We start from the raw sequence: 15,122 nt of genomic DNA on the forward strand, positions 1-15,122 counted from the left end.
TTGCGGTCAACAGTGTCATAAATGCACAATCTATTGGACAGTATAGGATAAATCCCAGCTCTGGCAAAACACACAAAGATCTGTGCTTACTTTTACACAGTTCTGCAAGAATATCAAGCTGTTTGTAGATACTTCAACACGTCACACTTTTAGGTCTCCATTATGTGTATTTGTTTCTATTATTTAAAGCCTCATTACATCATACGGGTTAACAGCATTTGAATTAGCTGGGACCTTGTTAAAATGTAAAACCTCAAGCCCCATTCCAGACTTCTTGGAGTCTGCATGCTAACAATATCTCTCAAGTAATATGTTTATACATTATGTTGGAGAAGCACAGATTTGGAACACTTCACCCTTCCTCCTCTGAAAATTCCTAGATGACCTTTGGCATCTCCATCTTTCTGAGTTCCTCTCTTTGCTCATTCCTCATCTCTCTTAAGTTCTCTTTTTCTTTATCCTAGGTAGTTATATACTCCTTTATATTTTTTATGTCTTTGCTCATCAGACCTTACATAGTTACTGTTGGTTTTACCCCTATTGCATTAGAATTTTTATTTCCTGGGATTCACCTTTGATAATTGGCATTTAGTAGTCTGCCTGGCACAGAGTAGGTGCTCAAATGTTGAATGGTACTTTTACTTAAGTCTACAAAACTCACTAACTGAAAAAAATTAATGCCCAACTATTTAAGACAGATATACAGGATTACACCTAATCAGTGCTTAATTATTTGAGGTGGGAGTGGTAAAGAAGGTGTGTAGGACATGAGAGATTGATACATAAAAGAATACCTTATTGATTTGCCTAATACTAGTACAGCATCCAACTGTAGTGTATTCCATTCATATTCCTTTTAATTTTCCATTACATGTGACCTACAACAGGCCACTGCATGTACATACATTTCACACTTCATATGAATTTCAAGAATAAAATAATTTTCATTAAAATAAATGTGTAATAGTGTCTATCTCATAACTCACTCTTCGTTATTTTTGCAGGTGGTTACCTAACATTCCTCTGTTTTGAGACAATGCCATTAAGGTATCCTGTAGCTATTAGACATCTTAGTTGTTATACTATTGTTAGAAATGATGTCCCAGTATCAATGTTCACCATCACCTTGATGAGACTGTTGTGGAAATACTTTAAATAATCATTTTCATGGGTATGTTTTTTCCCTTTTGAAAAAATTTAGTCTCAAGATAAATCCCAATTAAGTAGAATTACATCATGAGAAAGTACTTGAATAGCCTGCACATTCTAGTATTCTTTAGTCTTTTCTTCCCTAAGTGTAGGCAATTGTTCCTTGTCCTTGGTGCTTTCACAGTTTTCTCCTTTAACTTTTTACTATGGAAAAATTTCAAACACAAGGAGACTAGAATAATGAACTCCCATGGACCTATCATTCAGCTTCAGCAATGATCTACTCATGACCAATCTTATTTCGTCTCTTCTCACCTATTTGCTGTTAATTTTTTAGAAACAAATCCCAGACATCCTTTCTATCATGTCAGCATGAATCTCTTAACTGACAAAGTTGTGTCTGTTTTTGTAACTACAATGCATTACTACATATGACAAAATTAATAATTCATTAATCTCTAACATCCATGTTTACATTTGTTGGGTTGTTTAAAAATTGTGTTAATGATTATGAAAAGGAAATTTACGTGTGTGTACAACTCATTTGTTCAAATCAGAATCCAACATGGTCCACCACACACTGCATTTGTCTGATATAATAAACACTTTTTACATGATTATAATTGTACCAAACAAAATATTTTCATCTTATAAAAATCACCATACTCTTTGATAAACATGAACTTTTAAGATATTGTTAAGGTTCAGTATTTTGCTGTAGTGTAACCATATCTGTATTACATCCTTCAGGTTGCTAATTTCTCATCACAAAAATACTAAGATAAATTGTAAAAACAATTTTTATTTGTGATAAAAATTGTTTCATATGTAGGATTAACTAGATTCTTGGAATAATGGGATCAGAATATGGAATTTACAGTTCAGGAAACATTTTGAGCAGGTACAAAAGTAGACATGGTAGTTTTTTTATTACAGTGAGTTTATTTAATATATATGTATATATTATATATACTATATATATATGAGTCATGTAAATGGATCTCATAGTGGTCCCCAGAAGATTTCTATTAAGTGTTATTAATGTTATCAGAAATATGAGAATGTTGTTTTTTTAACTATAGTGAAACTAGAATTGATTATAATGTTTTAACTTGTAATAGGCAAAAATAATAAACTCAAAAGTATCTGGTACACAAGTTCTCAGTAAAAGTTAGCCATTTTCATTTCCATTATCAAGCATAGAATTTTTCTTCTAATTCTTTTAAGATACTATTTTTAACATGCATCTCTTTAGTACATCTGAAATATATTTTTAGTATTCATCTTAAATTTCTCTTAATGTGAGGAACTGATCTCATTTCGTGAATCATTTAATGCCACTGTTACAGATGAAAGTTGGTTATTTAGAGCATGAACTCTGAGCCAAACTGCTCTACCCCTAGGGAAGATTGTTTAAGAATAATTCTTTTAACCCCATAGGTTAAAAGAATTAACTAATATGTAACTCTTTAGCACTGGCATATGAGGAATACATAAAAAATTTGTTGTCGTTCATATTTATTGGCTAAACACTCTTTCCACACTGAAAGAATAATACTCCCTTTATCACACAATGAACCTTTAGGGCTGTCTTTAGGCTATTATTTAGTTCCCTGATCTGGCTTCCATCAGCACCATATTTTAATGATCATAACTATAAATTATTTTGGTACATGATACCTTTTGATTTTTAAAAAAAAATTATTAGCCATTCTTCAACATTTTCTCTCTGGCAGAAACTCCAGAATAACTGTTCAAAAAGAATACATCAGCCAGGCTTAGTGGTGCACACCTGTAATCACAGCACTTTGGAGGCTGAGGCAAGAGGATTATGAGTTCAAAGCCAGCATGGGCTATGTGGCAAGACCCTATCTCAAAAAAAAGAAAATCAAAAGAACAAATGTAATTTTAAAAAAGGAATACCTCTGTGATTCTAATTAGAATTACATTCTGTTCATACATTAATTTGGGGGGAAACTGACATCTTAAATTAAAAACTGACTTATAACAAGAGCAGTGTATTTGTCTCCATGGGAACATCCTATTGTGCTCAGTAAACTGCTGAAGTGTTCATCATGTAAGTCTTTGTTAACTTTAGTCAGAGAGATTGTTGTGTGTCTAAGATACTTTATTCCTTTGCATTTTCTTTCTAGTATTACTGAAATTTCTAAACGCTGTGTGTGTTTTTTCCTCTAGTACTGGTGACTAAATCCAGGGCCTTCCTATACTGACCAACACCTGTCCCCAGACCAAAAGCTTCTGGTTTTTATAATAAAACTGTGGTCTAGCAGACATGCATTTGACTCTTTGAGTTTTTGAGGTAGATGGTTATTTCATCTGGAAATAATTTATTTTACTTTGTATGACTTTTTGATACTAAGACTTTAATGTTGCAGATATAATCAAAGTATGTTGATGGTTTTCCTTTCTGATAATTGTTTCCAAGCATAGACCATCCCTTCATCCCCTTTCATAGCATTCATAAACATTTCATTATAATTTCTTTTAAGTCTTACTAGATAGTTTTAATATTTTATTTGAAAAATTCTTGGAACCAGTTGGAACTTATTCTGATTCATGATATGAAATGAGTGTATACCATTTCCCTTAGAAAAACTAACAGTGTGGTTTATTAAATGGTTCTCCACTTTCCCATTGGTATAAAATTCCTCCCTGATCACATAATAAACTACCACTATATAGTCTGCTTCATGAATACATTTTCCTAAATATAAATAAAATCTATGCTAACTATTATAGATTTTTGGCATATCTCCATAGGGGGTTCAGCTAAATTTTCTCAACAATTTTTCTACCAGTTCATTATATATTTTACCATTTAGTCTTCCCAATGGACTATGGAATAATTTTAAGTTAAGTCTACTAGAACCCTAAGTTATATTGCATTAAACATATGAACCTAATAAATAGAATTGGTGTCTTTTTTAAGACACCAATTAAGAATGCTTTCAATGTTTATTTAAATTTCCTATTTCAGTGTTTCATAAGTTTTATCCAATAGGTATCACACATTCCTTCCTTCTGTTTTTTTTGTTTTGTTTCCCCTGGTGCTAGAGATTGAACTCAAGGCTCTCATGTGCTAGGCAACTCCTGTGTATTTTCTCTGTGTGTGTGATTTGTAGAAAGTGAATATTAAAAATTAAGAATTTACATTTATTCTTTTATTAAATTTTATTTACTTAGAATGCAAAAATAATAGTATAAAGGATGTAAAAAGGTATTTAAAGTACAAGATGTGTAAATGTGACATACCAGGTGATGGTGACATGATACAGTCGCCTACAAATTTTTCATCAAGATCGCCTTTTATTTCAGTCTTTTTAAATAATGTTTCAAAATGAAAATGAAGAGGCACATCTGGAAAAATAAAGTAAAAAATATTTTAACTAGATGCCACCTGTTACAGACTTACCAATTTTGCTTTCTCTTTACAAATAGTACATAATTTTAGAAAAACAGGCAAAAGTTTGACAAGGCAGGAGTATCAAAATACTCTTTCTAAGCACGCTGGTATCATAAGGTATAGTTAATAAACAAACACTAACAGATGAACAGTTTTATGCTTTTTCTAAACTAGCATATAAAATGAATAGTATTTGTAAATATAAATATTCTTCATAGATGAATGGAAACAAATGCACTCAAAAGGTCTTTAAGAAAAACCTACAGCCAAACCTGGCAGACTAAATCTATCCCACTCCACCCCCGCAAATTGCACTTGAAATAATGAAGTTTCCAAAGGATATTATTAAACAGTTTCAATTATTTGGGGGAACACTGCTATAAACATGAAACATGAAAACATCAACTTTCACATTCCCTTAGTTTATTAAGTGAATCTACTTTTACAAAACTTAAAGCCTACTAACAAAGTAGCTGTCTTCCTTCAAATAAAAACTTAGAGAAATTCAATTTACAATGTTTATATTTTATATTTGAAAACAGAAGCCAAGTTGTAACTAAGATGTACTTCATATTTTTTAAGGCTTTTTTTCTTTCAAGAATGTAAAAAGCCAGGTGCTGGTGGCCCACACCCATCATTGTAGCTAGTTGGGAGACAGATTGCTAGGACTGCAGTTTGAGGAGAGTCTGGGTAACTAGTTCAAGAGACCCCATCTCTAAAATAATCAGTAAGATAAAATGGACTGGAAGTGTGGGTCAAGCAGTAGAGCAAGTGGTTTGCAAGCAGAAAGCTCTGAGTTCAACTCCCAGTCCCACCAAAAAAGAATAATGTAAAAAAATCATCTTTAAAAACATGAATAATAGAGATACCTGTTTTTCTCTGAGAAACAGAAATAATTCATTAGAGCACTGATTAAAATTTCTGCTACCGAAAGAAGACATTTACTTTTAAGAAGACTAATAATGAACACATACCTCAGGATAGACCCAGGAAGTGTCTGGATTTTAAACAAAGAGATGCATCTTTTTCTAAAAAAGATGTTGTTTAATGGCAAGTCCACATGCAAGTGTGGGGAAAAACAATCTGGCTCATGAGTATTAAAACAGAGTTTGTACCAAGAGACAGATGACAAAATGAAATCAGAATATAAATTAAGTATTTTCCTTAAATCCTGCTTATGCATTTCAGGATTCTATTTTCCAATTACCTAAATATAATTTTGTTTCTCCAAACAAGTATCACTTACTGCTATAAAGAGATTACCACCTATTCTACCACTGTTTGTGAGTTGTGGGAAAACAAAAGGTAACCAGAAAAGTTCCTTAGTATCCACCATGCAACCTTGTGGGCTTTTAAGAAAAGGAAACAAAAGCCCACTTGAGAAATTCTTCAATAAGGAGAAGAACCTGAGATAATCAATATGAGGGATGTTTCCTTTCTGCCTGAAATAATTTAGTTGCACTATAAAATAAGACTTGGAAGTTTCCCCAAAAAATTAGGAACTGGAAATTTAAAACCACTTAAAGATATGGGTATGTTTGTGCTTAATTTACTCAATTATAAATTACAGATACTCTTTTTTTTGTGTGTGTATGATACTGGGTTTGAACTCAGGGCTTCATGCTTGATAGGCAGGCACTCTACCACATAAGCCACTTCACCAGCACCTATAGATACTCTTGAGGTTCAAAAGTTGACTAGACTCATAAATGAAATGTTCTTCTCCTTTGAAGAAATTCAATAGTGGAGGAATATTGAATGGTAGGGAAAAACTCCATGCAAAACAGCACATCAGCACTGAAGAAGGGGATTATTTGGAAAGAGGAAGGGACCAGAGGGAGGGAGTAGTCAAAAAAGGGTAATGGTGAGTGGACATGATTAAAGTACACTATGTACATGTATGAAAATGTCATAATGAAACCCACTTTTGTGTACAACTAATAGACACTAGTAAAAAATTTAAGAAGAACCTTGACTTACTACTGAGAAGCATTTCAACACAGCCATGTTACCAAAAATATTCAAAAGTTAACAAAGGAGATGCAAAGCTAGTCATTTTCTAAAGTAAATCTAATTAATTTAGAAGGAATTAGAAAAATCAGCTTACTCATAGAACTTTAACTCCATGTAACTAGATTAATTGCTCTATGAGAATGGTTTAGTTCTAGTGACAACATAATTGATAAAATAAAATTTTATAAGATTCCCTGTACTTACAGGAAACATTCAGAGTTACTCAGAATTTTTATGAGGAGGCTTACCTGATGGCAATGATAGAACAGAATGAAAAGAGGAATCTAGCTCCGACACATGTTCTTTTAATATCTGAGACTTTGAATTGTGTTCACAGTTACTCCAAGTTGAAGCTGATTGCAGGCAAGGCATTTGTGTAGTATTTAAAAATGTTTCTTTTGAAGGTAGAGTCTGTAGGGAGAAAGATAATTTAAAGGCTTCATTTTTGCTTGAAAAATGAGTGAGAGACAATGTAACAATTGTAATACTGTATCTAAATGACAACAAAAGAAAATCTTGGCTTAAGAATTCACCTGGAAGAAGTACTTTAAAATGGTGGTATAAGGGAAAGAACCTAACGAAGAATTGGCCATGAATTGGTGAGGTCTGACTAGCCGCTTTTTGTTTTTTTTTTCAGAATAAAGAGCAATGTCAGAAAAATGGGCCTTTCTCCCATCTTGGGAAGTTGCAGTAAATAGAAAAGAATCTGAAAATTTGGCATATCTCTTAATTTAGGTCAAATTCAATTTCTTTCAATAAAACTTTTGTAATAAAACTTTTCTTCTGTAAAAACCTTACACATATTTCATTAAATGTTTTCCTAGTTAACTTTAATATTTATTGTTTCAATTGTAAAAGGGATTTAAAAATAAAATTAACTTTTACAGACTGAAACTATTCTACAACTGTGCTCAACTGTATTATTACTAAAACATTTATAGTTTCTTTTAGTCTCCTATTGTCTAAACATTTTGTCTGCAAATAATAACAGTTTCATTTCTTTCATGCAATCCTAATATCATTATTACTTGGGTATTCCAACCATGCTGGTTGGGCTCACCAATTCAGTAATGACTATTCTTGTTTTACTCCTGATTATAGCAGTAATGACATTAATTTATCAAAATTAAGAATGATGTGGAATGAAAGATTCTTTTTGTTAATTATCAGAAAATATTCTTAGTTTACAAAAAACCTTCTAAGAATATATTGCTATTGAATTTAATAATATGCTTTTTCTTCTTTATTAATATGGTAAACTGCATTAACATATTCTATTAATTTTGGGGAGGGGGAATTGAACCCAGGACTTCATGCATTCTAGGTAAGCACTCTATGACTTGGGCAACACCCCAGTCCTCTTGTTTGTATTTTGTCAAACCTGGAGTGGAACTCCTGATCCTTTTGCTTCAGCTACCTAAGAACCTGGGATTATAGGCATGAGCTATCATGCTCAGCTAAGATTTTTAAATGTTATATCAAACTTGGATTATTTGTTGACTTTCTATATTTTATATTTTATTCCTACCTTACTTTTTAGGGTTAATCAAAGTTCGATATGGTTTTCCCCTCTGTTAATTTGTTTTTCTTCATCCTTTTACTTTTAGTGGCTTGCCTACAAAGCACAAGATGCATCCTTAATCTCTTGGCTTTTATGCTATAATACAAATTATTTCTTTTACCATTTCCATGAAAACAGTAAAACATTACTTTATTGACATTAAAACTTCACCTTCATTTATTTTTTCTCTGTCTTTTTGTTATTGCTAGACATTTTAATTCTACACATATTACAACCCACAGTCTATTACAATTATTGTTTTACCATCAACATTGATATACATTAACTGTATATTCATCCCTTTTCATCACTCTTAGTTCCTTCCTCAAATTCCCTACTGGAATCACACCTTCTCCCTTTGCTTTTATTATAGTGTAGACTTGAGAATAAATTGTTTTCATCTGAAACATTTATACATTATCACTTTTAATGATATTTTTGTTTCATTCTTCTGGCTTTCATTGTTTCTGTTGAGTAGTTACCAATTCATCTTATTGCCCCCATTTCAAGATAATGTATCTTTTTTTTTTTTTAACTTTGGCTGCTTCTATTATTTTCTCTGTGTCTTTACTTTTTAAAAAAGGTTTATCATAGTGTGTTACCTTAGACTGTTTGGGCTGCTATAACAAAATAACAAGGCCTATAAATAACGGAAATTTCTCACAGTTCTAAAGACTGGATGGCCCTAAAATCTAATTCTGGTGTATTCTGTTTCTATTTTCTCATTCATAGATGGCAGTATTCTCTCTGGAATTTCACATAGCAAAAGTGGGGAGGGAAATCTCTGGAGCCCATTTTATAAGGGCACTTTCATTCCTGAGGGCTCACTCACTTCCTGACCAAAAGAATTCATGAAGGCACCACCTCCAAATACCCAACATAGGATTAGTTTTCTATATATGAGTTTGGGGAAACACATTCCGTCTATAAAATCCCATCCTTGCCCCCTAAAAGTCCCACATTCCATTCGCAAAATACATTCATTCCATCCTAATAGTCTTAACTCATTCCAACATTAACTCAAAAAGTCCAAAGTCTCTTCTAAACATAAGTAAAGTATGGATGAGATGCAAATATAACTCATCCTGAGGCAGTACTAAATGAGCTTCAAAAATATAAGAAACAGAAAGGAAAGAACAAAAAAGAGAAACATACAAATCTACGCTTGTTAGGAGATCTGAAAATAAAATCAGTGAGGATAAGTACAGTTGGCTAAGTAATCTAATTAAGACTATAGAAAATGCATCACAAACCAGCTCTTTTCAAGTGTACATGGAATGTTCACCTAGACAGACTATATGCTGAACAATAAAACAAATCTCAATAAATCTCAATAAATATAAAAGGCTATTTTTTTAAACTATAAGACAATTAGCAGTAACAGAGATATTTGGAAGATTTCCAAATATTTAGAAATGAAATAACCCAATCAATCAAATAATCCAGGCTCAAAGAAGACATCATATGAGAATTTGGAAAACTATTTCAAAGTTTGATGAATGCACATAAATAAATTGTGATATAGTCATCCAATGTAATACTATTCTGTTTTGTATTCTCTTTCTCTTTAATCTTCATTCCCCTACTATTCCTTTACCCCTAGTGGCAATCTTTCTAATGTGTTTGATCTGGATCCTTTTATTTATATGCATGATTACATAAAATGCTAATTTAAATATTTAAATCCATATAAATATTATGTTCTAGAAAACTCATTCTAGGTCCATTTGCCTATACTTGAGTCAATAACCATAAGGCATATTATTTTTAAGTAAGTAATAAGTCCTACCATTTATTTATGCTCTTTCCACTTTAAAAAAGATATATTTACCTATTCATAAATATTTGTCAGTATACATTTCTAGTTAGTTAAAAAAAAACTAGCTAAAATTTTGAGATTTCCTTCAGTTTAGGAGGCTGAAATGTCTCCCACTTATTAAGACATTTTATATCCTACATAAAAGCTTTATTTTCTTTCTTTAGTATACTTATTGTATTCTCTGTTAATTCGTAGAAAACTGACAATTTTTGGAGGGGAATACATCTTGCTTTTTGTTATATTTTAAATTGGTTATCACTTATGGGGAGAAATGGTATTAGTGCTAATTATTTGTTTATTCTGTTGGACTTTCTATGAAATTATTTCATCTCAATATAATAATAGTTTTACTTCATCCAACCCAAACTAATTTTCCTTCAGAACTTTGATGACACAGTTCTGTTGTTGCATAGCATCTAGGATCAATAATTGAGAGTTTCAATGGCAGTTCCATTCTTATTCACTGTAGGCCATGTCTTGTTTTTGCTAGCTTTGTTTTCTCTTTAGGTGCTATGATCTTATGCTCTAGGCATTCAGAAATTTTATGAGAATCTATCTAGGGATGGATGATTTACTTAGTTCAATTCATACCATTGAATGGTTAATGGACTTATTTAAACTAAAGACACCATTTTTTTAAGTGTGGGAAATACAGTGTTTCTCTGTACTCTAGGAAATTTCTTTGACCTTATATGCCAATTCTTATAGTGAAATTTTAAGTCCACTTACTCTATTTTTAATTTCTAAAGGCCTAATTTTGTTTTATTATTGCTTCCTTATTACAACAGGTTGTTGTAGAAAGTTACTTTCTGTTCTCTTAATTATCTATTTACATGAACATCAGCTACACTTGTCTTTCTCTTTCTTGTTGCTGGTTTTTCCTTATATGTTTAACCAATCTGATTTGCTCCCCTCTCACTCATGTCTAATTTAATTATTACAGAAATAATAGTCCTAGGACTATCCTGTCTAAAACAAACTTCTCCTTTGCCCAGAACTCTATCTCCTTATTTTTATTCTATTTTTTCAAAAGCATAACATAAGTTAACATTTACATTTTTTCTCCCAATTGAATATAAGTTCCATGTCATCCTACCTATGGTATCCCCAGTGCCTAAACACTATGTGGCACATGGTAGGTACTTAGTATTTATCTAGAAGATAGAAGGAGAGAGGGAAGAAAGAAGGAAGGACATGTTAAGTAGGTGATGCTAAATAGCTGCACTGTGCCTCTGGTATTGTACATCAAGGTCTATTTCTCCAATAGGAATCCTTCCTAAAGGAATAAAGTTTTGCACACATGGAATGCACTTGTCAACTGGCAGATTTAATCTAATAGACTTCTGTATCCCCACAACACTCATTCATATTAAGCAAATTTTGTGATCAAGTATGAAAGGAAAGTATGGAAACAAATGATAGTTCTTCAAAATTTCTTCTTAAGTATATTGTACAACAAAATAATATTTAGAATAAATAATAAAAAATAAAATATAGGTTTTATTACTCCAAATGAGGAAGAAACTTTGAACTCTAACTCAAAATCCAGAGGCCATAATAAAAAGTTTGATAAATCCACCTACATAAAAGTAAGTGGGAAAAAAGGCAAAAGACAAACTGGAAAAAATTAGCAAGTCAAACAAAGGCCAAATTTTTTAAATATATATGTGTATGTAAGAAAAGTACATAGTAAAAATATAATTTTCCTTCTAATATGAAGAGTTCCTACAAAACAATAAAAGGCAATAAATAACAAAATGGGCAGAAGATAGTAAACAAAGAAAATAAAAGTGGTTCTTTAAACATACAAAGATGGTCAGCTTAATTCATTTTAAGATAAAGATAAACTGAAACTATTCTGCAATGCTATGTTTCACACCTATTGGTTTTTTAAAAGTTTGCAAAAGTTTAATAATTTACTATATTATAAAGATGTGAGGGAACAGATACTTTCATACATTACTGATGGACATGTAATTTGGTTTGACTCTATATGATCTGGCAAAAAATTAAATTTATAAATGCTAGGGGCATGGCTCAAGTGGTAGAGTGCTTACTTAGCAACTGCAAGGCCCTGAGTTCAGACACCAGTACCACCTGAGTTCAGTACCACCCAAAAGAAAAAAAGGAAAAAAAATAAACCTATAGGGAGCCCATGCTGTCAAGCTCAGTTACAGCTTTCTTTACCTACCACTGTGAATATCTAGCCATGTACTGTCTTCATCTACTTTCTGCTGCTAATAACAAAATGCCACAGACTGGATAAGATCTACAGAAAAGGGGTTTATTTGGGCTCATAATTCTGGACATCCAACATCAACAAAATCATAACAATAAACCTTAGGACTGAAAAAGAAAAAAATGAATGTCACGTTCCAATTACACACACTTTCAAACACAGAAATAAATAAAACTGTCTTTTGAGATTTTGATAGGTATTAAAGTTATGGGTCAATGTGAAATAACTGACAGCTCTGCAATATTTCAGTCTTCCTATGGATGAATATACCACATTTCTCATAGTGTTCTTTATGGTTTCTCAATAAAGTTTTATAAATTTCCTCTAACACACTTGTACATTTTGGCAACATACATTAGAAAGTATCTAGTAATTTTTGGCCATTTTTTAAAATTAATTTTATGAACTTATGAATTAGTTCATCTATTCTGCTGGATTTTACAAACTGGTCTACAAATGACCATTTTGATTCTTCCATTCCAAATTTTATGTCTTTTGTTATTTTCTTAACAGGCTGGATAATCCTTACAGTAAAAGTCAGGTTACAAGTGTGACAAGTGGACATCCTGTGCCATTCCAGATTTCATAAGCCTTTAAATCAGATTAAGAAAGCTACTTTCTATTTCAAAGTTTTTACCATGATGAGGAAAGTAATTTCATTAAATCTTTTTTTTTCTATCCTATGTATATAATCAAATGATTTTTCTTCCACAAGTAGTAAATGAGTTTATTTCCTAACATTAAAAACAACCATGCATGCCAGGTATAAAGTAAATTTTCTAAACACATCTTATGCTTTTTATTTATTGATGGGATTTCTTTAGAATTTCTGTATTCAAAAGGAGATTGGCCTATTAGTTTCCTTTGAAAAACTGTTCTCAGTGGTTGTTTATATAAAGAGTATACAAGACTCAATTTCTTTAAGTGAGTAAGGATAGAACAACATTTTCATTGATTGTTCAATAGAATTTGACGGTGAAATCATCTGGGTCTCAAGCTTTCCTGTGAGGGAGATATTTAATTATAGATTCGATTTCTTTAATAATTAGAAAACATTCAGGTTTTCTGTTTCTTTTTCTTCAGTGTTGGGAGTGGCACGCAGGGCTTACGTATATCAGACAGGCATTCTATTACTGAGCTACCTCTTTTACTTAATTTTTTTTCCATTTCAACTTTGATTACATTTTTCTGATTTATTATTAGAAATGTGTATTTTTTGTGTGGTGCTCGGGACTGAACCAAGAGACACACATACTAGGCAAGCTCTCTACTAAGATACATCTCTAGCCCTCTACTTCTTTTGAGTTAGCTTTCATATGCTTCATATTGGGGGGGGTACTTTGTCTATTTTATATGTTTTCAAATTTAACAATACAACATTGCTCTCTATGGTCATCTAAGAGGTACTGAAATATGTTTTAGCAGCGCACACTGAAAGTAATTTACGTTCTATTTTTTAAAAAGGAGAAATATGATAGTGTGGTAGGCAAGGACCTGGAAGGTATATTTTGTTCAGTCAAATATATTTGACTGAACAATGGAGCTGAAGCTGAAAATTTTCTAAGAATTATTGGCAATAGTGTGGACATAACTGGCAGAATACCAAAAAAGTGAAACTGAAGTCTTTCCTTATAACAACAGAATACTATTAAATGACCTTTATATCTGCAAAGATATTCTGTTGCTGAAAGTCAGAACACTTATTTGGTATTATTATGTATTAGATAATTAAAATATAATAAAAATATTTTCTTCTCTAAGGATACAATTGTGGTAATGAAAAAGATAATGTGTTTATAATTTCAAAGAAGTCTGAAAAATATTGCTACATATCCACATTCCTTATATACACAGCCTTTCTACTGGGAAGACACAAAGAAGGGGGTAACTAATAATGCAGCCCTAGAATAATAAGAATGTGTACAGAGGGCTACAAAAGATAGCGAAAAAATGAACAAAATGTTTCATTGCTTAGAAAAATGTTTTAAATGGTTAAAAAAACAAGAATTAACTTTGAGACTTTTTCTCAAAGATTAACATTTCAACATAGATTTAACATTTTAACATACACTATTTTTTTGGGGGGGTGTTAAATATTAAGAAGGATACAAACTAGTACTGGCTATTTCCCTAACATTTAAAAAACTTTTGCTAAGTATGCCCAAGTTGCTTGTGCAAGTGACCTGTAAGTAGTAACACTGCATTCATTTATTTATGCATCACCTTTTAAGCAATATGGAAAGTGAATTAGCAATTGTAACATATTAATGGTGATATAATGACATCTCAGTATAGGAATGGCAACTAATGTAACATGTCTGCCACCAGTCTTTCCCTTATTTGTGGTCAACATTGTTGATTAGTCATAGTACTCCTTTCCTCAAACCAAGATGTCAAAATTTTTCTCAAACAGAACTTTAGAAAACCAATAGTCATAATCAATTATAATGGGCAAGAGAGATGGAGACTTTGCCATTCTTTTCTCAATGCCTTAAAAGATTAGTACATCACATAAAGAACAGGCATACAAAAACATACAATGGAGAAAAGACAACCTCTTCAACAAATGTTGCTGGGAAAACTGGATATCTGCCTGCAGAAAACTGAAACTAGATCCATGTTTATTATTCTGTACAAGTATCAACTGAAAGTGAATTACAGACCTTAATATAAGACCTGAAACTTTGAAGATAGTGCAGAAGAGAACAGGGAATACACTGGAATTCACTGGCATAGGCAATGACTTCCTAAATAGAACTCAAATGGCTCAGCAACTAAGAGAAAGGATTGACAAATGGGATTAAATGACATTGAAAAGCTTCTGCCAAACAAAAGAAATGGTCTCTAAACTGAAGAGGCTACCCACAGAAAGGGAGGAAGTCTTTGCCAGCTATATTTCTGACAAGGGATTAGTAAT

The 15,122-nt window shown here is 31.9% G+C and overlaps 1 protein-coding gene across 7 annotated transcripts in view; it reads right to left on the reverse strand.

The window, feature by feature from the left end:
* Kansl1l (KAT8 regulatory NSL complex subunit 1 like) overlaps positions 1 to 15,122 on the reverse strand; it is a 126,777-nt gene that overhangs the window by 13,693 nt on the left and 97,962 nt on the right. For all 7 annotated transcript variants that reach the window (XM_074071624.1, XM_074071623.1, XM_074071621.1 and 4 more), the window contains 2 exons: positions 6,835 to 6,997; positions 4,423 to 4,527 (listed from right to left, as the gene is read on the reverse strand). In XM_074071624.1, the coding sequence (XP_073927725.1) occupies positions 4,423 to 4,527; positions 6,835 to 6,997 (268 nt within the window). The remainder of the gene's footprint in view (positions 1 to 4,422; positions 4,528 to 6,834; positions 6,998 to 15,122) is intronic.

The sequence above is a fragment of the Castor canadensis genome, chromosome 4, assembly GCF_047511655.1.
Source record: "Castor canadensis chromosome 4, mCasCan1.hap1v2, whole genome shotgun sequence".
In the NCBI taxonomy this organism is placed as follows: domain Eukaryota; kingdom Metazoa; phylum Chordata; class Mammalia; order Rodentia; family Castoridae; genus Castor; species Castor canadensis.